The sequence below is a fragment of the Eptesicus fuscus genome, chromosome 9 (genome assembly GCF_027574615.1).
Source record: "Eptesicus fuscus isolate TK198812 chromosome 9, DD_ASM_mEF_20220401, whole genome shotgun sequence".
Lineage (NCBI taxonomy): Eukaryota > Metazoa > Chordata > Mammalia > Chiroptera > Vespertilionidae > Eptesicus > Eptesicus fuscus.
Genome location: NC_072481.1, coordinates 11170510 through 11190024, shown reverse-complemented (window position 1 = coordinate 11190024; position 19515 = coordinate 11170510). Strand labels below are relative to the sequence as shown.

General features: G+C 43.9%; 1 protein-coding gene across 1 annotated transcript in view; it reads right to left on the bottom strand.

Annotated features, from left to right (window-relative positions):
* The window catches only part of MICOS10 (mitochondrial contact site and cristae organizing system subunit 10), a 30676-nt gene extending 12935 nt beyond the window's left edge, over positions 1-17741 (bottom strand). Inside the window, exon 1 of the mRNA XM_008148143.3 lies at positions 17169-17741. Within this exon, the coding sequence (XP_008146365.1) occupies positions 17169-17232 (64 nt within the window). The 5' untranslated portion in view covers positions 17233-17741. The remainder of the gene's footprint in view (positions 1-17168) is intronic.
* Positions 17742-19515: the final 1774 nt, after the last annotated feature.

Here is a 19515-nt window from a genome sequence, read left to right as displayed (position 1 = left end):
GCAGAGGCGGGGCGGGGGACAAGGGAAACGCGGGCGGGCTGGAGGAGAAGGTGAGGCGGGGGACAAGGGAGGAACGGAGGCGGGGTAGAGTGCAGCAGGAAATCCTATTGCAGGAGGGGAGGGCAGTTGGGGGCGAGCAGGCCGGCGGGAAAGCTAGTGTATCTATAAAAGTGAAAAAAAGCAGATCCTCGGTGTCCTGAGAAAAGGACACTGTTCTCCTGAGATTTTTTTTAATCTTCAAAAAAGAGGTAGCATTTGAGTTGTCTTCAAGGACAGACTTTTTACCCTGGCCAGTTTTCTCAGTGGTTAGAGCATCGGGCCTGCACACCAAATGGTCTCGGGTTTGATTCCAGTCAAGGGCACGTTCCTAGGTTGCAGGTTTGACCCCCAGTTCCAATCTGGGCCTGTGCACGAGGCAACCAACTGATGCATCTCTCAGGTGGACGTTTCTCTCTCTCCCTCCCCGCTCCAACCCCTCCCTTCCATTCTCTCTAAAAAAATCAATGGCCCTAGCTGGTTTGGCTCAATGGATAGAGCATTGGCTTGTGAACTGAAGGGTCCCCGATTCGATTCCGGTCAAGGGCACATGCCAGGGTTGCAGGCTCAATCCCCAGTAGGGGGCGTGCAGGAGGCAGCCGATCAATGATTCTCTCTCATCACTGATGTTTCTATCTCTCTCTCCCTCTCCCTTCCTCTCTGAAATCAATAAAAAAATATTTTTTAAAAACAATGGGAAAAATATCCTCTGGTGAAGATAAAAAAAAAAACAGGATAGATTTTTTTAAGTCAGAGTTTTGGGGGAATGGGCATATATTCTACCCGATGGCAGAAAAGCAGGGCTTGTGTAGGGAAATGAGGGGAGAGGGGAGGACAGAGGCCTAGCATAAGGCATGCCCTAGAGAGCAGGAGATAGGGCTAGAAAGGGACGGGAGCCATTCTGAAGGCACCAGAAGCTGGGCCAAGGAATCTACACAGCACTTAATTCAGCAGGCAGGGGGCTTCCCTGAAGAATTCTTAAAGAGGCTAACAAGATTGAAACTATGCTTTAGGAGATTCATCTGACTAAGGTGTGTAGGATTACTTGGAAAGGAAGAGACATTTTGCTGGCAGAATCTGTAGCACTTAACAACTGATTAAGTGCATGTATGTGTATCTGGGGTTTTGGAGGGTGCAGTGGGGAAGGCTGTCAAAGAAAACGCTGAGAATTTCTATCTGGATAACTACAAAAACATTGGTGTTATTTATAAATCATCAACTAACCTTTTAATACCAAATTTCCTTAATAAATCTAAAACATAACTTGATTTATAAAAGTGCAATGTGTACATTCTTTTCAGGAACATTAGATAATCTATACTAATAAAAGAGTAATATGCTAATCAGACCGTGAAACCCCCCCCCACCCTGAAGGGGGTGTGGCCAACTTGAAAACAGCCCTCAGCCCCTCACCCAGGCTTGCCACGTCCCCCAGTGGGGATCCCCACCCCGACAGGAGCGTGGCCGGCCTGCAAACTGCCCTGGCCCCCAAGGGGACCCCCACCCTGATCTGGGACCCCCTTCAGGGCAGACCAGCCAGCCCCCACCCATGCACCAGGCTTCTATTCTATACTAATAAAAGGGCAATATGCTAATTACTCCGGGAGACCTTCTGGATGTCCTTCCGGATAAAGCCATGGTGGCGGTGCCGAGGCAGAGGCGGTTAGGGGCGATCAAGCCAGGAGGGGAGGGCAGTTGGGGGCGAGCAGGCCGGCGGAGAGGGGGGGAAGTTGGGGGTGATCAGGCTGGCGGGGGGGGGGGGGCAGTTGGGGGCGAGCAGGCCAGTGGGGGCGGGGGCAGTTGGGGGTGATCAGGCCGGCAGGGGGGCAGTTGGGGGTGAGCAGGCCAGCAGGGGGGGGGGGCGCGAGGGCGCAGTGAGGGGTGATCAGGCTGGCGAGGGGAGGCAGTTGGGGAAGAACAGGTTGGCAGGCAGAGTGGTTAGGGGCGATTAGGCAGGCAGGCGAGCGGTTAGGAGCCAGCGGTCCCGGATGGCAAGAAGGATGTCCAACTGCCAATTTAGTAAACCGGCAGTTGGACTTCCGCCGAGGGGTCCTAGATTGGAGAGGGTGCAGGCCTGGCTGAGGGACACCCGCCCCATGCACAAATTTCGTGCACCAAGCCACTAGTCTATATATATAAAAGCCTAAGCGACCGTTAAGACCAGATGACTGGACGACTGGCCAGTAGCTATGATGTGCACTGACCACCAGGGGGCAGACAATGCAGGAGCTGCCCCCCTGGTGGTCAATGCGCTCCCACAGCCAACTTCCCATGGCCAGCCAACCTCCCGCGGTTCCTTCCCCCGCCCCCCACCCAACTCCCCCACTGGATGGCCCCTACCCGTGCAAGAATTTGTGCACCAGGCCTCTAGTATTAAATAAAGAGCATTCACTAAGCACTGATGCTTCAGGATTAAATCACCCCATTTTGATCCTCACAATAAATTTATTTTATTGGCCCCCTTTTATAAACCAAGAAACTGAGACACAGAAAGGTTAAGTAACTTGCCTCAGGCCACAGAGCTGGGACTTGAACCAGGCAGCCTGACTCCAAAGGCCTGGTCCTTGGTTGCCATGTTATATTGCTGCTAGTGTAGTCTCCTCATAGACATACAAATTATAATCATACTATTATAATCAGCCATTTTGATTTACCAAAGGAAACTACCTCCCAAATTTCATCCTGGCCAACACTCTCTGTAGGTACTTCCTTAATTATAAACTGAGTACCTACCCTGTGCTAGGCACTACACTGGGCCCTGGGGAATAATAAGTTCCTGCACTCACTTAGTGCATTATCTAGTGTTGGGGCCAACTGATAATTAGAAACTCCAAGTACAAGATATGACGACAGAAATAGGATGTACTAGAAGCACTGAGCACAGTACCCAAACCATCCTGGAGGATTAGGGAAGAGAGAGGGAGAGATGGTGGCAGATAAATGGACTACAAGGAGCTCAAATTCTCTTTTCTACCCATCCAACTGAAAAATATAACCCTGCATCATACTTTGATCCCTCAACAGCCCTCCCTCTACCTTTCCATTTCCATGTTAGGCAGAAAAGAAACAGACGGTGTTTAAGGTACCTTTGATCAGGGATCAGGAACTTCTGAGTAGGGGTGATGACACTTAATGATGACTCTGAGATAATGGATCCTTAGGTAAAGATATATGAAGTCATGGACACAGACAAATCGAGATAGGAAAGAGGGTCACATATTTTTAAAAGATACCAATAGGTTTGCATTTAAAGTACAGTTGGTGCAAATAGTGAATATCCCAAATCGGTATTGCAAAGGTGCTGGAAGGACTTGCCTGAATTTGGGGGCTTTCATGAACAAGTAGGTTTTTCTTTGTAATTCAAATCTGGTTCTAATAAAGTACCTAGGACTATAGGTGAGGTAGGACACAACACCCAGATGACTTTATATTACAATAGCATTCTATAGTAGCATTTCTTAAAGGCAACATTATTCTACAAAGCCCCATAAATAAACCTCTCCAATTCACTGGACCTGCATACTTGAAGAAACCAAAATTTAGTTTTCATAAACTGAGTAAAGGAAAAAAGTCTTCTAAAATACAAGTTATGAGCTGAAATAAAATTAATCAAATTGGAAACTAGGAGAAAAAATAAGTTGTGATTTTTTTTCAATGATCACAGCCAATCTTTTCTGGGAATACATAAGATTAATAGCATTTATTCTAGTATCAAGGTAATATATGATTGGAACAGTTATATACTGTACTTTTGCTTCCAATCAAAGTGGGATAGCCCTGGCTGGTTTGGCTCAGTGGATAAAGCGTCGGCCTGAGGACTGAGGGGTCCCGGGTTCGATTCCAGTCAGGGGCACATGCCCAGATAATGGGCTCGGTCCCCAGTGGGGAATGTGCAGAGGGCAGCCGATCAATGATTCTCTCTCATCATTGATGTTTCTATCTCTCTCCCACTTTCTTCCTCTCTGAAATAAAATTTTAAAAAATTTAAAAAAAAAAGAAGGGTCTTCAAAGTGGGATAATTATGAGTTCAAGGTTTGTCACATATAGGCCTATGCTGAAATGGTAAAAAAAAAATTTTTTTTAAATCCTACAACTAATGGATTTCAATTTAGTCCTCTGAAATGATGCCAAGAAACTAGCAGCTTTCTTAGAAGTACCTTCTAGTAAAAAGTGAATTATGGTGCTTTAAATCAATTGCTTCAGTTAATCATTTAAAATCTATCAAACAGGAATTCTGAGTGATTTATATGTACAGGTTCTGACAAACAATCAGAAACATTTGTTCTAACTTGTAAACATTTGTCTAAGTTAAGTAAGTCTACAAATCCATCAACAACTATGTGAGGGTGTTACAATAATTATAAATTATCCTATGCATCCTAATGCAGGTTTAGGTTGGATAAGGAAAAATGAAGTAAAAACACGGGATTTCAATTCTTCCCATATACACTGTTAACTATTAATTAAATAGTCTTAAAATTCTACCAGAAGATACATCATTGAAGCAACCTGAAGAGTCTATGTAATCTTAAACAAGCCCCTTGGCCACACTGTGATCTGCCTGTCCACCTGTCCACCTGTCCTCTCTCCAAGACATGTCTCGTACCAATTTTATTCATCCATATTTTCATATCCCACATTCTCATATTTTTTCTAATTTGTACTTAAGTTTATCTTGTATTTCTTGTTCCTGTCATGCTATCTCTTTAAAGAGCATTTCAAATTCATTTTCTTCACTTCTTACTTTTAAAAATGACAAGTTAAATTGCTGTTAACAGTTACCAATTCCAACACTTTCACTTTATAAGTAATACAGTTTTCTGATCTTTTTTTTTAACACGCATGCATGTAACCACTCAATGAATTCTCACACTAAATACAGCCATGTTACCAGCAATCAGAGCAAGAAACAGAAGATAACATCCCAGAAGCCTGCCTGTGCTTCCTTTGTCAAAATTCTTCATCCAAGGATAACCACATTCTAACTTCTAATAGCATAGAGTAGTTTTGCTTGTTTTTAAACTTACAGAAATGGAATCACACAGTGAGTACGTTGGCCCAATAGTGTTGAAAATAGTTGTATGTAGTTCATTGTATTATATAGTTGTACTAGAGGCTCAGTGCATGAATTTGTGCATGGGTGGGGTCCCTCGGCCTGGCTGGCGATTGGAGCCATGTAGTTGGAGCCATCTAGCCCAGTCTCGATTGGGGCCGGTCAGGATTGGTGGGGGGCGGGGTGTGCAGCGGACGGACCGTGGGAGGTTGGCCAGCTGCAGAAGGTTGGCTATGGGAGCGTACTGACCACCAGGGGGCAGCTCCTGCATTGAGCATCTGCCCCCTGGTGGTCAGTATGTCGTCATAGCGACCGGCCGAGCAGTCACTTAGGCTTTTACTAATGTATACATAGATAGGTTGTAACTGCTGTGTAGTAGTCCATTACATTAATATACCACAATTTACTTATCCATTCTGTTGTTAGGCACTTGGGTAGCTTCTAGTTGATCTTATTATGAATAATGTTCTATGAACATTCTAGAAAGTCATTTGATGAACAGATGTATGAATATCTCTGGGGTATATACCTAGGTGTGGAACAGCTATGTCATAGGGTAAACATATAGTTAAGCGTTAGTAGATACCGCCAGTTTTCCAAAGTGGTTACACCGATTCATACTTCCACGAGCTGAACCTGAGGGTTCTGGTTGCTTATATCTGCACTGAAACTGAGTATTTTTCATCATTTTCATCCTTTTAGTTTTACATGACTTTTTGAAGTATAATGTATGTACAATAAACTGCACCCATTTAAACTGTGTAATACAATGAGTTTGATAAGTGAAAGGAGCACCACAATCAAGAGAATACTATCAGCCCACTTTTACAAAGTGGTAGTACCATTTTACACTCCCATCAACAGTTTCCTTGTGCCCCTTTGTAGTTTATCCTTCCCTCCACCCTTTGCCCCAGGCAACCATTTATCTACTTTGTCATCACAGATTGGTTTACATTTTCTAGAATTTTACATGTGAATGGAATCATAAAGTATATATAGGTATACTTTGTTCACTGTGCCTTGCTTTACTGCACTTCACAGACTTTTGTTTTTTATAAATTGAAGGCAAGACCCTCCACCACCAAAAAGATTATGATCTGCTTTATTGCGTGGTATGGAGCTGAACACACAACATCTGAGAGGTCTGTCTGTACTCTTTGTGTTTGTCTGCTTGTTGGGGTTTTTTGGTGCTGACACCCAGAATAATATATACTTTTTTGTGTCTAGCTTATTTTACCCAACCTATTGATTTTGAAATGTATATATATTGTTGTATGTATCAGTAATTTGTTCATATTTTGGATAGTCCATATTTTGTTTATCCATTCATCTGGGACAGACATCTGGGTTCTTTTTAGTTTGGGGCATCTTACCTAATAATAGACAAACTTGTAAATTGACCATACCTCCGCTATGCCCACAGCCAATCAGAGTCAGTATGCAAATTAGAATGCTAAAGATGGCGGCCGCCCAGCTGCTCCAGGTGCAGAGTGGCCAGGTGGGGCAGGACACCTTCTATGAGATGGAAGGCGGGGCGGGGGAGGGGCACGTAAAGGGATCTACAGGAGCCGAGTGCCACAGTGAAGACGAAGACTGCAGACTCCGGCCGGGATCTGCAGCGAAGACGAAGAAGGCAGACTCTGGCTGGAGCAAAGGCCTGGGTCCCGGGTGCCGGAGGAAAACCAGTGCTGGAAGCCAAAGGAAGGAAAGCCTATTGCACGAATCTCTTCGTGCAGTGGGCCTCTAGTTATGAAGAAAGCTGCTATGAACATTCATATGACAGACTTTGTGTGAACATGTTTTCATTTCTCTTTGGTTAATACCTAGGAGTGGAATGACTAGATGGTATGTTTAAATTTATAAAAACTTCCTAACAGTTTTACAAAGTGGTAGCACCATTTTACACTCCCATCGACAGTATACAAGAGCACAGACAACAGTGTGGTGATTGCTGGAAAGGAATAGGGGGGGAATGGAGGAAGGTAAAGCGGGGATAAATGGTGATAGACGGATACTTGACTTGGGGTGATAAACACACAATACAGTGTACAGATGATACGTTGTAGAATTGTGCACCTGAAACTTGTATAATTTGTTAATCAGTATAACCCCAATAAATTAAATTTTAAAAAAAACACCAGTATACAAGAATTCCAGATGCTCCATATACTAATGAACTCAGCATTGTCAGTCTTTTAACTTTAACTATTTTAATGGGTATAGAGGTATCTCATGATTTTAATTTGCTGAACATCTTTTTATGTGTTTATTTGTCATTAGTCTAACTTCGTTTATAAAAATCTTTTCAAACATTTTACCCATTTTCTTAAATGAGGTGTCTTATGATTAATTTTAAGATGTCCTGATTTATTCTAGAAACAAGTCCTTTACCAGGTAGATATATATATATTGCAAATGTTTTTTCCCATTCTGTGGCTTGTATTTTTGTTTTTTTAATGGTGTCTTTCAAAGAGCAAAAGTTTTAAAATTTTGATCAAATCCAGTATGTCATTTTTTCTTTTGTGAAATTTTTGCTTTTTTGTGACCTAAGAAGTATTTTCTGAACTCAAGATCACAAATATTTTTCTCCTCTTTTCTTCTAGAGGTATTATAGTTGTAGCTTTTACATTTAGGTCTGTGATCCTTTTGAGTTAATTTTTTTATGTTTGAGATAATAAGGTTAATTTTTTTTCTCTACATGGATACCCAGTAATTCTAGCACAATTTGTTGAAAAGATTTTCCTTTCTTCATTAACTGACTTGACACCTTTGTCAAAAATAAACTATGTATTTATGGGTCTATTTCTGGACACAGCTGATTCCACTGATCTATGTGTGTACTTCTCCAATACTACACTATCTTACTTACTGTAGCTTTACAGTAAGTCTTGAAATCAGGTAATCTTATTCCTCCAACTCCATTTCTCTTTTTAAAAATTGCTTTGGCTATTTTGGATTATTTAAGTTTTCATATAGATTTTAAAATCAGCTTCTCAATTCCTGCAAACATATTTGAGCATTATTTTTCTTTCTGGGAAAACAGAGATAAACTTCCTCATTGAGTTGCTAGGAGAGTAAAAAAGAGGTAATATGTTAGTATACCAAATATGATGGCAAATGACAGGCATTAAGTTAATGTTAGCTTCCTTTCTCTTTTCCTCTCTTGGCCTTTAAATAAACAGGATCCAATCCAGCAATGCCCTAACATTTCACTAGTGGGTCAATGGCTGTAGTAAAAATATTACCACACCAAATGACTTTTATAAGTAAATATTTGTATTTTTACTTGGATTCGATACTAAAATGCACTTGCCAGAGAAAGCAATTCAGCATATTTACTAATAAACTGTTTCAGCCCACATTTTAGGAAAGCATAAAACCACAGCCAGACAAAAATTTAAATGTTTTCGAGTCCCATATAGTGCCTAATTACACTATTTTATAATACTACCAGAAAACTCTCCTCTAATAAGAGCACAATGTCCCATTATTCATATATTGCTGTTGCAAACAGAAAAAGTATTTTTATATTTGTTTAGAAATTGTTTAGAAATACATATAAACACTGTTTAGCAATACATATAGCAAATAAAACATGGCTACTAATTCACCAATTAACATGTACTAATTTGAAACCCAAACCAATAAACAACCAAAACCCTTTGAAGTATTTTAGTTTAGCCTAATTGATATCACTCCCTGAAATGGAGATGTATCAGTTTGCAAACACAAGCCACCAAAAAGCAATTTTTGGTGAGCCACCAATACTTTGTGGTAACCCGCATTTATCAGATGAACTGATACTTAAAGAAAAACAATAATTTGCTTTCTTTTTCCATAACTTTATTCCAGACCTCTTTCAGTGTTGTTTTTTTTTTTTTAACATTAAAAGGGCTTGAAAAAATCAACTTAACTACATTTAATTGATTAATGGATGAATACACAAAATCTGCAGTTTAATTCTAAGGCAGGTCAGCTGCTAAGTCATTTACTGTCCTACTTCCTTAACAAGGAAGGCCAAACCCTTTCTTTTCAAGAAGATGAATGCATGGCAAAGTAATAACTTTCATACTGTTGACTGAGCTGTATGTACCAATGACCTATTTCAAGACATGCCAGAAATGAAAAAACTACAAAATGTTACTGGGGCTCCCCTCCTGCCTCTCTTATTGGTCAACCACAACACTATTCTACATTTACATAGGCTTTGCATCACCCCTGACTCCTCCCACTCATGAGCCCGCATTCCAAGTGCTATAAATATTACCACTGTACTGTCACCATTAATTCTGTCTCCATTCCACTCCTGCTCTCATCTTATTTCCTCTAATTTGATAATCTTTGGCATGATTTTGCATTATTTTATAACCCATCTCTCTCTTCATTCTGATCCTTTCCAATTTATTCTTCTCATGCTACTTCAGTGATCTTTCAGAAATCAGAAATTCAACCATCTCACTCTTTTGCTTAACATATAGTGCCTAATTAATTATTTTATAATACTAACAGAAAACTCTCCTCTAACAAGAGCACAATGTTACATAAAGAGTTGGCATACAACCCAGCATTTCCACTACTAGTTATATATCCAGGAGAAATGAAAACATATGTCTACATAAAGACTCATAAACTTAGTAATAGCAGCATAATTCATAATACCAAAAAAGGGTGAACAACGCAAATGTGCATTAGCCGCCCTAGCTGGTTTGGCTCAGTGGATAGAGCATCAGCCTGCGGACTGAAGGGTCCCAGGTTCGATTCCGGTCAAGGGCACATGCCCGGGTTGTGGGCTCAATCCCCAGTATGGAGCGTGCAGGAGGCAGCCAATCAATGATTCTCATCATTGATGCTTCTATCTCTCTCTCCCTCTCCCTTCCAATCTGAAATCAATAAAAATATTTTTTTAAAAAACCACCCCAAAAGTGCATTAGCTGATAAATAGATAAACAAAATGTGGTATATCCATACCATAGAATATTATTTGTTAACACTAGAGGCCCGGTGCACGAAATTCGTGCACGGAGGGGGGTTGTCCCTCAGCCCAGCCTGTACCCTCTCCAATCTGGGACCCCTCGAGGGATGTCCAACTACCCGGGCAGTCGGACATCCCTCTCACAATCCAGGACTCCTGGCTCCCAACTACTTGCCTGCCTGCCTTCCTGATTGCCCCTAACCGCTTCTGCCTGCCAGCCTGATCACCCCCTAACCACTCTGCTGCCAGCCTGTTTGCCCCCAACTTCCCTCCTCTGCCGGCCTGGTTACCCCTAACTGCCCTCTCCTGCAGGGTTGATCACCTCCAACTGCCCTCCCTTGCAGGCCTGGTCCTTCTCAACTGCCCTCCCTTGCAGGTGCCTCCGAACTGCCCTCTCCTGCTGGCCATCTTGTGGTGGCCATCTTGTGTCCACATGGGGGCAGGATCTTTGACCACATGGGGGCAGCTATATTGTGTGTTGCAGTGATGATCAATCTGCATAGTACTCTTTTATTAGATAGGATAGAGGCCTGGTACAGGGGTGGGGGCCAGCTGGTTTGCCATGAAGGACGTCCCGGATCAGGTGGGGGTTCCCTTGGGGTGTGGGGCGGCCTGAGCGAGGGGCCTGTGGTGGTTTGCAGGCGGGCCACGGCCCCTGGCAATGCAAGCGGAGGCCCTGGTATCTGGAATTTATTTTCCTTCTACAACTGAAACTTTGTAGCCTGGAGCGGAGCCAAGCCTGGGGCTCCCTCCAAGGCCGGTAGCCATTTGTGTTGAGGTTATAATTGAAACTTTGTTGGCTTAAGCGGGTGGGCCAGGCCAGGGTGTGCAGAAAAGCTTTGCTTCCCCTGTTGCCGGCGGCAACCCTGGCCTGCTCTCTCAAGCTCCATTCTGCCGCCATTTGTTTGAATTTGTTTACCTTCTATAATTGAAACTTTGTAGCTTGAGTGGAGGCTTAGGCCTGGCAAGGGCAGGCGGAAAGCTTGGCTTCCTCTGTTACCTAGGAAACCTTGCTCTCTGTGGCTGTAGCCATCTTGGTTTGGGTTAATTTGCATACTCGCTCTGATTGGATGGTGGGCGTGGCTTGTGGGTGTGTCAGAGGTATGGTCAATTTGCATATTTGTCTATTATTAGATAGGATGTGTCAATACTACCCAAAATGATCTACAGATTCAATACAATCCCTATCAAAATCCCATGACATTTTTGCAGAAACAGAAAAACCCATCCTAAAATTCATATGGAATCTCAAGGGACCCCAAATAGCCAAAATAATCTTGAAAGAGAACAAACCTGGAGGACTCAACCTTCCTGATTTCAAAATTTACTACCAAGCTACAGTAAATCAAACAGTGTGATACTGGCATAAAGATATATAGGCCAATGAAACAGAAGAGAGAACCCAGAAATAAACCCTTGCATATACTAGTACTAGAGGCCTGGTGCATGAAATTCCAGCCTGCACCCTCTCCAACCTGGGACATCCCTCTCACAATCCAGGACTGCTGGCTCCCAACTGCTCACCTGCCTGCCTTCCTAATTGCCCCTAACCATTTCTGCCTGCCAGCCTGATCACCCCCTAACCACTCCCCTGCCAGCCTGATTGATGCCTAACTGCTCCCCTGCCAGCCTGTTTGCCCCTAACTGCCCTCCCCCTGCAGGCCTGGTCACCCCTAACTGCCCTCCCCTGCAGGCCTGGTCCCCCCCCCAACTGCTCTCTCCTGCAGGCCTGGGTCCCCCGCAACTGCCCTTCCCTGCAGGCCCGGTTGCCCCCAACTTCCCTCCTCTGCTGGCCTGGTCACCCCTAACTGCCCTCCCCTGCAGGTTTGATCGCCCCCAACTGCCCTCCCTTGCAGGCCTGGTCACCCCTAACTGCCCTCCCCTGCTGGCCATCTTGTGGTGGCCATCTTGTGTCCACATGGGGGCAGCCATCTTTGACCACATGGGGGCAGCAATCTTGTATTGGAGTGATGGTCAATTTGCATATTACTCTTTTATTAGATAGGATAGAGGCCTGGTGCACGGGTGGGCCAGCTGGTTTGCCCTGAAGGGTGTCCTGGATGAGGGTGGGAGCTCCCTTGGGACGTGGAGCAGCCTGGGCGAGGGGCCTATAGTGGTTTGCAGGCCAGCCATGCCCCCCGGCAACCCAAGCGGAGGCCCTGGTATCTGGGATTTATTTATCTTCTATAACTGAACCTTTGTAGCCTTGAATGGAGGCCTAGGCCAGCCAGGGTGTGCGGAAAGCTTGGCTTCCTCCATTACTGGGGAAAACCAAGGCTCCTGCTCGCTCTGTGGCCACAGCCATCTTGGTTGGGTTAATTTGCATACTCACTCCTGATTGGATGGTGGGCGTGGCTTGTGGGTGTAGCAGAGGTACAGTCAATTTGCATATTACTCTTTTATTAGATAGGATGATCCAATGATTTTTTACAAGGATGCAAAGACCATTTAATGGGGAAAGGACAGTCTTTTCAACAAATGGTGTTGGGAAAACTGGATATCCACATGCAAAAGAATAAAGCTGGACCCTTCCTTACCTGACATCATACACAAAAATTAACTCAATATGGCTTAAAGATATAAATATAAAACCTAAAACTATAAAACTCTTAAAGAGCCCTAACTGGTTTGGCTCAGTGGATAGAGCGTCAACCTGCAGACCGAAGGGTCCCGGGTTCAATTCTGGTTAAGGGCATGTACCTCGGTTGCAGGCTCCTCCCTGGCCTGGGCCCTGGACAGGGCTCATGCAGAAGGCAACTAATCGATGTGTTTCTCTCACATTGATGTTTCTCTTTGTCTTCCCCTCTCTCTTCCACTCTCTCTAAAAATCAATGGAAAAAATATCCTCGGGTGAGGATTAAAAAAACAAACAAACAAAAAATATATGATCCAAGAATTCCACTTCTGGGTATGAACTCAAAAAGAATTAAAAGGTCTCCATGACCCTCTTAGGCGACCCCGCTAGAGGTTCTCAACCTGTGGGTCGCAACCCACAGGTTGAGAACCGCTGCTGTAGAGCCTAAGACCATCGGAAAACACAGATATTTACATTACGATTCATTAACAGTAGCAAAATTACAGTTATGAAGTAGCAACGAAAATAATTTTATGGTTGGAGGTCACCACCACATGAGGAACTGTATTAAAGGGTCGCGGCATTAGAAAGGTTGAGAACCACTGGAACCAAACATGAGCAATTAAAGTAGTCTCTGCCTCCCCGCAAAGCAAACAAGTGGAAAAGAAACAAAAGGCTTTAGCAAAACAGAGAAGTGCTCACAAAGGGAGCTGTCCATTCACCTTGGCTTGCCTTCAGTATCTATCAAGGTGGAGAGTATAAAAGTATCAGTATGTAACTGAAAGCCTGCATTGGCCTTCTTCCCTGCCTAAATCTTCTACAACAGCGGTTGCCAACCTTTCAGACTTCACGGACCACCAGTGGTTCGTGGACCACCGGTTGGCGACCGCTGTTCTAAAAGATCTCTTTCTTATGACAGGTTTCTTATTCCCTGAGTCTCCATTTCCATTCTGAAGTACCAGAAAAGCATGTAGCAAAGATTTTTAAAAATTCTGTTACCTTTCTGCGTAAAGGAACAGGAACTAATAAACACTCACTACAAAAAAGTTCATCCTGCAGTCGCAAAGACTACTCAGAGTAGTAAAATAAAGCCTCCCAAAATTAGACTTCCATGTTTCATCTCTCTTATGCCCTATCTCTAAATCCATCACTAACGGAACAAACCCCTCAAAATCGGAACTCAGCTGCCCCCTCAAAATTAAAAATCCCCGTTCAACTTCTCCATTATCATCCTCAAATTTAACTATGTAAGCAGAAAAGCAACCAAAATCATGACCTTCTTTTACTGTATTCTCCTCCTGTTAAATGTAATCAGTTACTAAGTCTTATCTGTTATTTGGTATAAAAGAGGTGCACATGCACCCCTCCTGTTTCACTTCCAAATTCTGATCAATAACATTACCACTTATCCAAGTTCTAACCTTGGTGTCATCTTTATAAGAAATGAAGATCAGCAAAGTTAACCAATTGGAGAGAAAATAAAGAAAATAGCATTTACTGAGTTCCTACTATGTGCTTGTCACTTTGCTGGCCTAGGAAGTGTGTTGGTTATACTATTTTCATTTTATAAATGGGAAGAAAAGTTAGGAGTTTCTCAAATATTCCTTTCCAGTCTAACAGTTCAGATCATTATCACTTCACATTTACAGTACTGCTTGTCTCCTCTACTCCAAATCTGTTTGGTATAAAACATTGCTAGAACAGTCATACAAAAATTTCATTATATCATATCAATTCCCTGATAAGGGCAGTGAAATGTCTTCTGCTTCTCTATTTGCCCACTGACTGGCCCAGAGCTCGCTAGATATTTCTTGTTTACTAGTAAAACCATCCCATAGCCCTAGCCGGTTTGCTCAGTGGACAGAGCGTCAGACTGTGGACTGAAGAGTCCCAGGATCAATTCCCGTCAAGGGCACGTACCCAGGTTTCGGGCTAGATCCCTAGTAAGGAGTGTGCAAGAGGCAGTCGGTCAATGATTCTTATCATTGATGTTTCTGTCTCTCTCTCTCCCCCTCCCTTCCCCTCTGAATCAATAAAAATATATTAAAAAATACAAAATAAAACCATCCCATGATTCCCCACCAGCCTAGGTGTAATGAGCCCTGGAAGCAGAAAGTAATAGATTTAATATACTAGTAAGACAGAGGCGTTGAATCTACAGAATGCATGTGAAAAAGTCAAGGGCAACGCAAAAGCCTTGAAGACAAAGTAGAATCTCTCCAAGACATTTCACAGTTCTGACTCCACCTAAACCAGCCCTCTTTGGGGAACAGGGGTGCTAAAATTCAATGTCTCGGTTTTAACCCAGCTCCTCCACTTCTAAGACTTAATCTTTCCATGCTTCAATTTCCTCCTCTATGTAAGTTCAACTAGGCCTCTGCTCAAATTCTCCATCTTCCCTGACTATCCAAGTCCAAGTCATTCTCCAAAGGTCAGCTAAAAGGCCATTTCCCTTGCAAACTCTTACTGGATGACCTTGACCCATCACTCCATTTACTGGATTTATAATAGTACTACAGCCAAGAGTCTGAATTACTCATTTTAATTTTTATCTGCAATTATACATTACCATGCTTCATTTAATTATTTCACCTGTGTATGCCATATCCACCACCAATGTCCCACTCATGAAGGACAATGACACTACACGCTGCCTCACATGATCATCACTGGCAAAACAATATTAATATCAGCAATTACTACCACCATTTACTAAATACACAGCACCAGGCACCATGCTAAGTATCTTATATATTTTTCTGACCTTCACTCTTCATAATCCTTGTAGGTAAATGTGTCTCTGTCCCCACTTAAGGAAGACCTTACCCAAAGCTACAAAACTGCTGAGGTTGGGAGTGAAGAGCGAGAGTGGGTTATTTCAAACCCAGTTCTGTCTACCTCCCATTCTTTTAAAAAATATATTTTATTTATTTATTTATTTCAGGGAGGAAGAGAGAGATATAAACATCAATGATGAAGAGAATCATTGATCAACTGCCTCCTGCACGCCCCCCACAGGGGATGTAGCCCGAAACCCAGGCTTGTGCCCCGACTGGGAAACAACTCCTGGTTCAACCACCGAACCAGCTGGGCATCTACCTCCCATTCTTAACTACTACATTGTACTGTTTGGTAATTACTTTGATCATTACTTTGGTCATTTCATATCTATGTGTTACATCTTCTCTCCCAAATGTAAACTGTTAACACTAACAAAAACTGTGTATTTCTTTGGCCACTTACAACTTAACCCATTCTTAATAAGTGAGTCAAACGCAAGCCTTTAACTTACTTAATCCTCACAACAACTCTGAGAGACAGTAATAATTTTTATTGCTATTTTACAAATGAAAAAACAGGCACGGAGAAATTAAATAACTTTGTCCCAAATCACACAGCTGGTAAGTAGTGAATCCAAGGGTGAAGTGGTACCTGTGATACATTATTTCATTTATTCACTCTTCTCAATTTTTATTAAGCATTCTTCTAGGGGGGGGGGGGGAATACAGCAATGAATAAACCAAAAACATCCCTGCTCTCATGAAGCTTACAATCATTTATTTTCCAATATTTTCATTCAAGAATAATCCTCTTAAATACTCGAGATTTCCACACAAAAAATATCAAATTTGAAAATAAAAATTAGTATCAAAGAAAGACCATGGTACTTGAAGCCAGAAACCCTGGGATAAATTCCCAACTTTGCTATTTATTAGACCCTGGGCACATCCCTTCTCCTGACTCCCTTCTCCATTTCATGGCCTGTATGAGGTAATGTATAAAGCTGGGCACCCAGCAGTGTCTGGCACCTTAATATTCACTCAGTAAAGGAATTTCCCTCTTTCAAACCCTTCCCTCCCTGCAGTGACTTCATAATTTGTGTCGTCCCCGAGCACATGTTAAAAGGCTACACGGAGTTACATCAAGGACTACAAAGTGGCCAATGTCTCACTTTCCAGGGCAATTCTCATTCCAGATCCCCATCACTGTGTCTCCAGTTTCAGGCCCTGGACTACTCCGACGCCGATAAATCAGGTTACAACTCGGGAATGACAGCAACTCACGTTAGGGCCTGGCAGTGTCTGCAAAGTGCTCCCGATGACCTTCTTTAGAAGGAACTGTTGTTTCCGCTGGGGTGGGAGGCGGCCTCCCGACCAGACTGCACGCCCCGCGCGGGAGAGGTGGCTCCAGGGAGGGTTTTGAGCCGCTGGCACAAGGTTGTGCCCTACATACCGTTTTTTTTTACTCGAAGAGCTCAACACCTCTCCTGCCGCCTGCCAACCCAACCCCCCTTTTCAGGGCTGCAACTCCACTCCTCCCGCTCGGGCGTGGCCGAGGCGCTGACGGCCCGGGTCCCCCACCGCCCGAGTGACCTCCGCCCGGGCTCGGGCAACGCGCCCTGGCCTGAGGGGCTGGGACAGGCCGGGCGGCCTGACCTCTCGCGGGGCTTCCCTTCCGCCCTCCCGGTCAACGGAGCCGAGAGCTGGCTGCTCGACTCCGGGTAGGGCCTGCCAGGGGAGAAAAGCCCTTACCTATCTTGACGACCGTATCCGCCAAGCACCGGTCCCACTTCCTGCCGAGCTCTGACTCCGACATGTTTCCCACCGGAGCTCGGCTTTCCCCACGGCCTGGCCCCGCGCTCCGACTCCAGGCAAGTCTCGCGAGAGTCGTCCGCGGTTCCCAGGCCTGAAAGACCCGCGTCGGCGTGCCAGATATCGCGAGATGATCTGACTGCTTCCGTTTCTACCAGTTTTTTTTTTCAGTTGGTCGTCAAGGTGACGGGTTGCTGCGAGGCCCGAGGTGACCCTGACCTTGGAGCCGCGCCTACCTAAGGGTTGTGAGGCTGACAGGTTTCCTAGCTAGCACCCAGAGCCCTGTCTGGAAGGTCCTTGTTCCGCACCAACTCCCGACGTTGGCCCTGGAAATTCCCAAGACGAGTGAGGGCACTGCGCGTGATTTATTCATTCATTTAACTTCTCACCTTCACTGTTTCTACTCCCTCATTCACTCGTTTATTGCAATGAAACTTCCACCTGCACCACTTACATAGGAACTGCTCTGGCAAAGGTCACCTACTGCCAACCAAGCGGAGGCTTTTTGGAACTCTGTACAGCATTGGACACAACTGCTCCCACCTTCCTGATCCTCCTTGTCTCTGCCTTCTCTTTATTCCTTTGGACACGCAGTGCACCAGTCTTTCCCAGTCCTCTGACTCTTCTCTTTGGGTGGCCTTCCAGGGCTGCCTTTTGCCAGCTGCTTAAAGAGTGTTGTTTCAGCCCAGCCGGCATGGCTCGGTGGTTGAGTATTGACCTATGAACCAGGAGGTCAGGGTTCAATTCCAGGTTAGAACACATGCTCGGGGTTGTGGGCTCAATCTCCAGTGTGGGGTGTGCAGGAGGCAGCCAATCAATGATTCTCTCTCATCATTTATGTTTCTATCTTCCTCTCTGAAATCAATAAAAATATATTTTTTAAAAAGTGTTGTTTCGCAGGGCTCCTCCCATGAATGCTCTGAGTAATTGCACAACTGTCAAATTCTACACATCAAATGTCTACCCCAAGCTTTCCATTCGTAATTCAGCCTCCTTGCTGGTATCACTGATTTTAGTCTTCCTCGTTTTCACCTTCCATCCTACAAACAAATATCAATTTGACCATATTATTCCTTTGATTAGATGACTCCCATTCATCTACTGGATATATCCAAGCTTCAACAAGTTCATTCTAAGAAGCCTAACTTGGGAGACCTTAGAGCCCCCTTCATCATTTTGTTGTCACAGGAGCTTGCCTATTCCTATAATTTGCTACACTGTATTGAAATATCTCCTTATAGAAGTCTATATCTGCCAGGAAAACTAGAAGCTCATTAAGGGCCTGGGCTGCCCTTTCCTCACCTACACACTCCCAGTTCAGAGCTTGCCTTGGGCAGTCAGATCTTCTATGAAAGATTTGTTGAACTGAATCAAATTCATTCACCCATTTATTTGTTTCGTCTATTTTTGGCAACTTTTTAAAAAAGTATTTTTATTGATTTCAGAGAGGAAGGGAAGGGGATAGAGAGATAGAAACATCAATGATGAGAGAGAATCATTGATCGTCTGCCTCCTGTCTGCCCCCTACTGGGCGGGGGGGGGGGGGGGGGGGGGGGGGGCGGGGACGGATCAAGCCTGCAACCCAGGCATGTGTCCTTGGCTGCAATCCAACCTGGGACCCTTTAGTCCACAGGCCGATGCTCTATCCACTGAGCCAAACCAGCGAGGGCTATCTTTGGCAACTTTTAACAGCAGAACTGCTGCATTCGTCCTTGTTATGATGGAGCCCCTTCTTTCAAGAAGGCTTCTTCCATGGCTGCCCTTCTTCTAGCGCTCATCTGACCTACATATCAGATTGTATGGAAACGGTGAGTCTCTTGGATGTGACTGTGAGCTCCTTGAGAATGGAGGCTGTGCTTTACTGGATCCCCCACAACTAGCAAAGAACCTGGTATATATTGGATTTTCAATAAATGCTTTTTGAATGGATGTAAGAATAGATGGATGTATAAACAAGTGTTTGATTGAATGAGGAAGAGAAAAAACTCTTTGTCCTGGAAGAACTTTATAGTGCAGCATTTATGTTGAAATGGAAAAGGAAACTTCACTAAATACCTCTGATGTGTCACAAGTAGCACCAGGCATCTCATATAATTCATTTATCCTCACAGCAGGTTGAGATTAATGTATTTTTACAGATTTGGAAACAGTATCAGAGAAATTAAGTAATGTGGAAGATGCATTGCATAGATTTAGAAACAGACAGAGGCATTTTTATTGGATTCAAGAGAGTTGTAAAGTTGTGTGGAAGGCAGAGAGCAAATTACAAAAGCAATCAGAGGCAGAT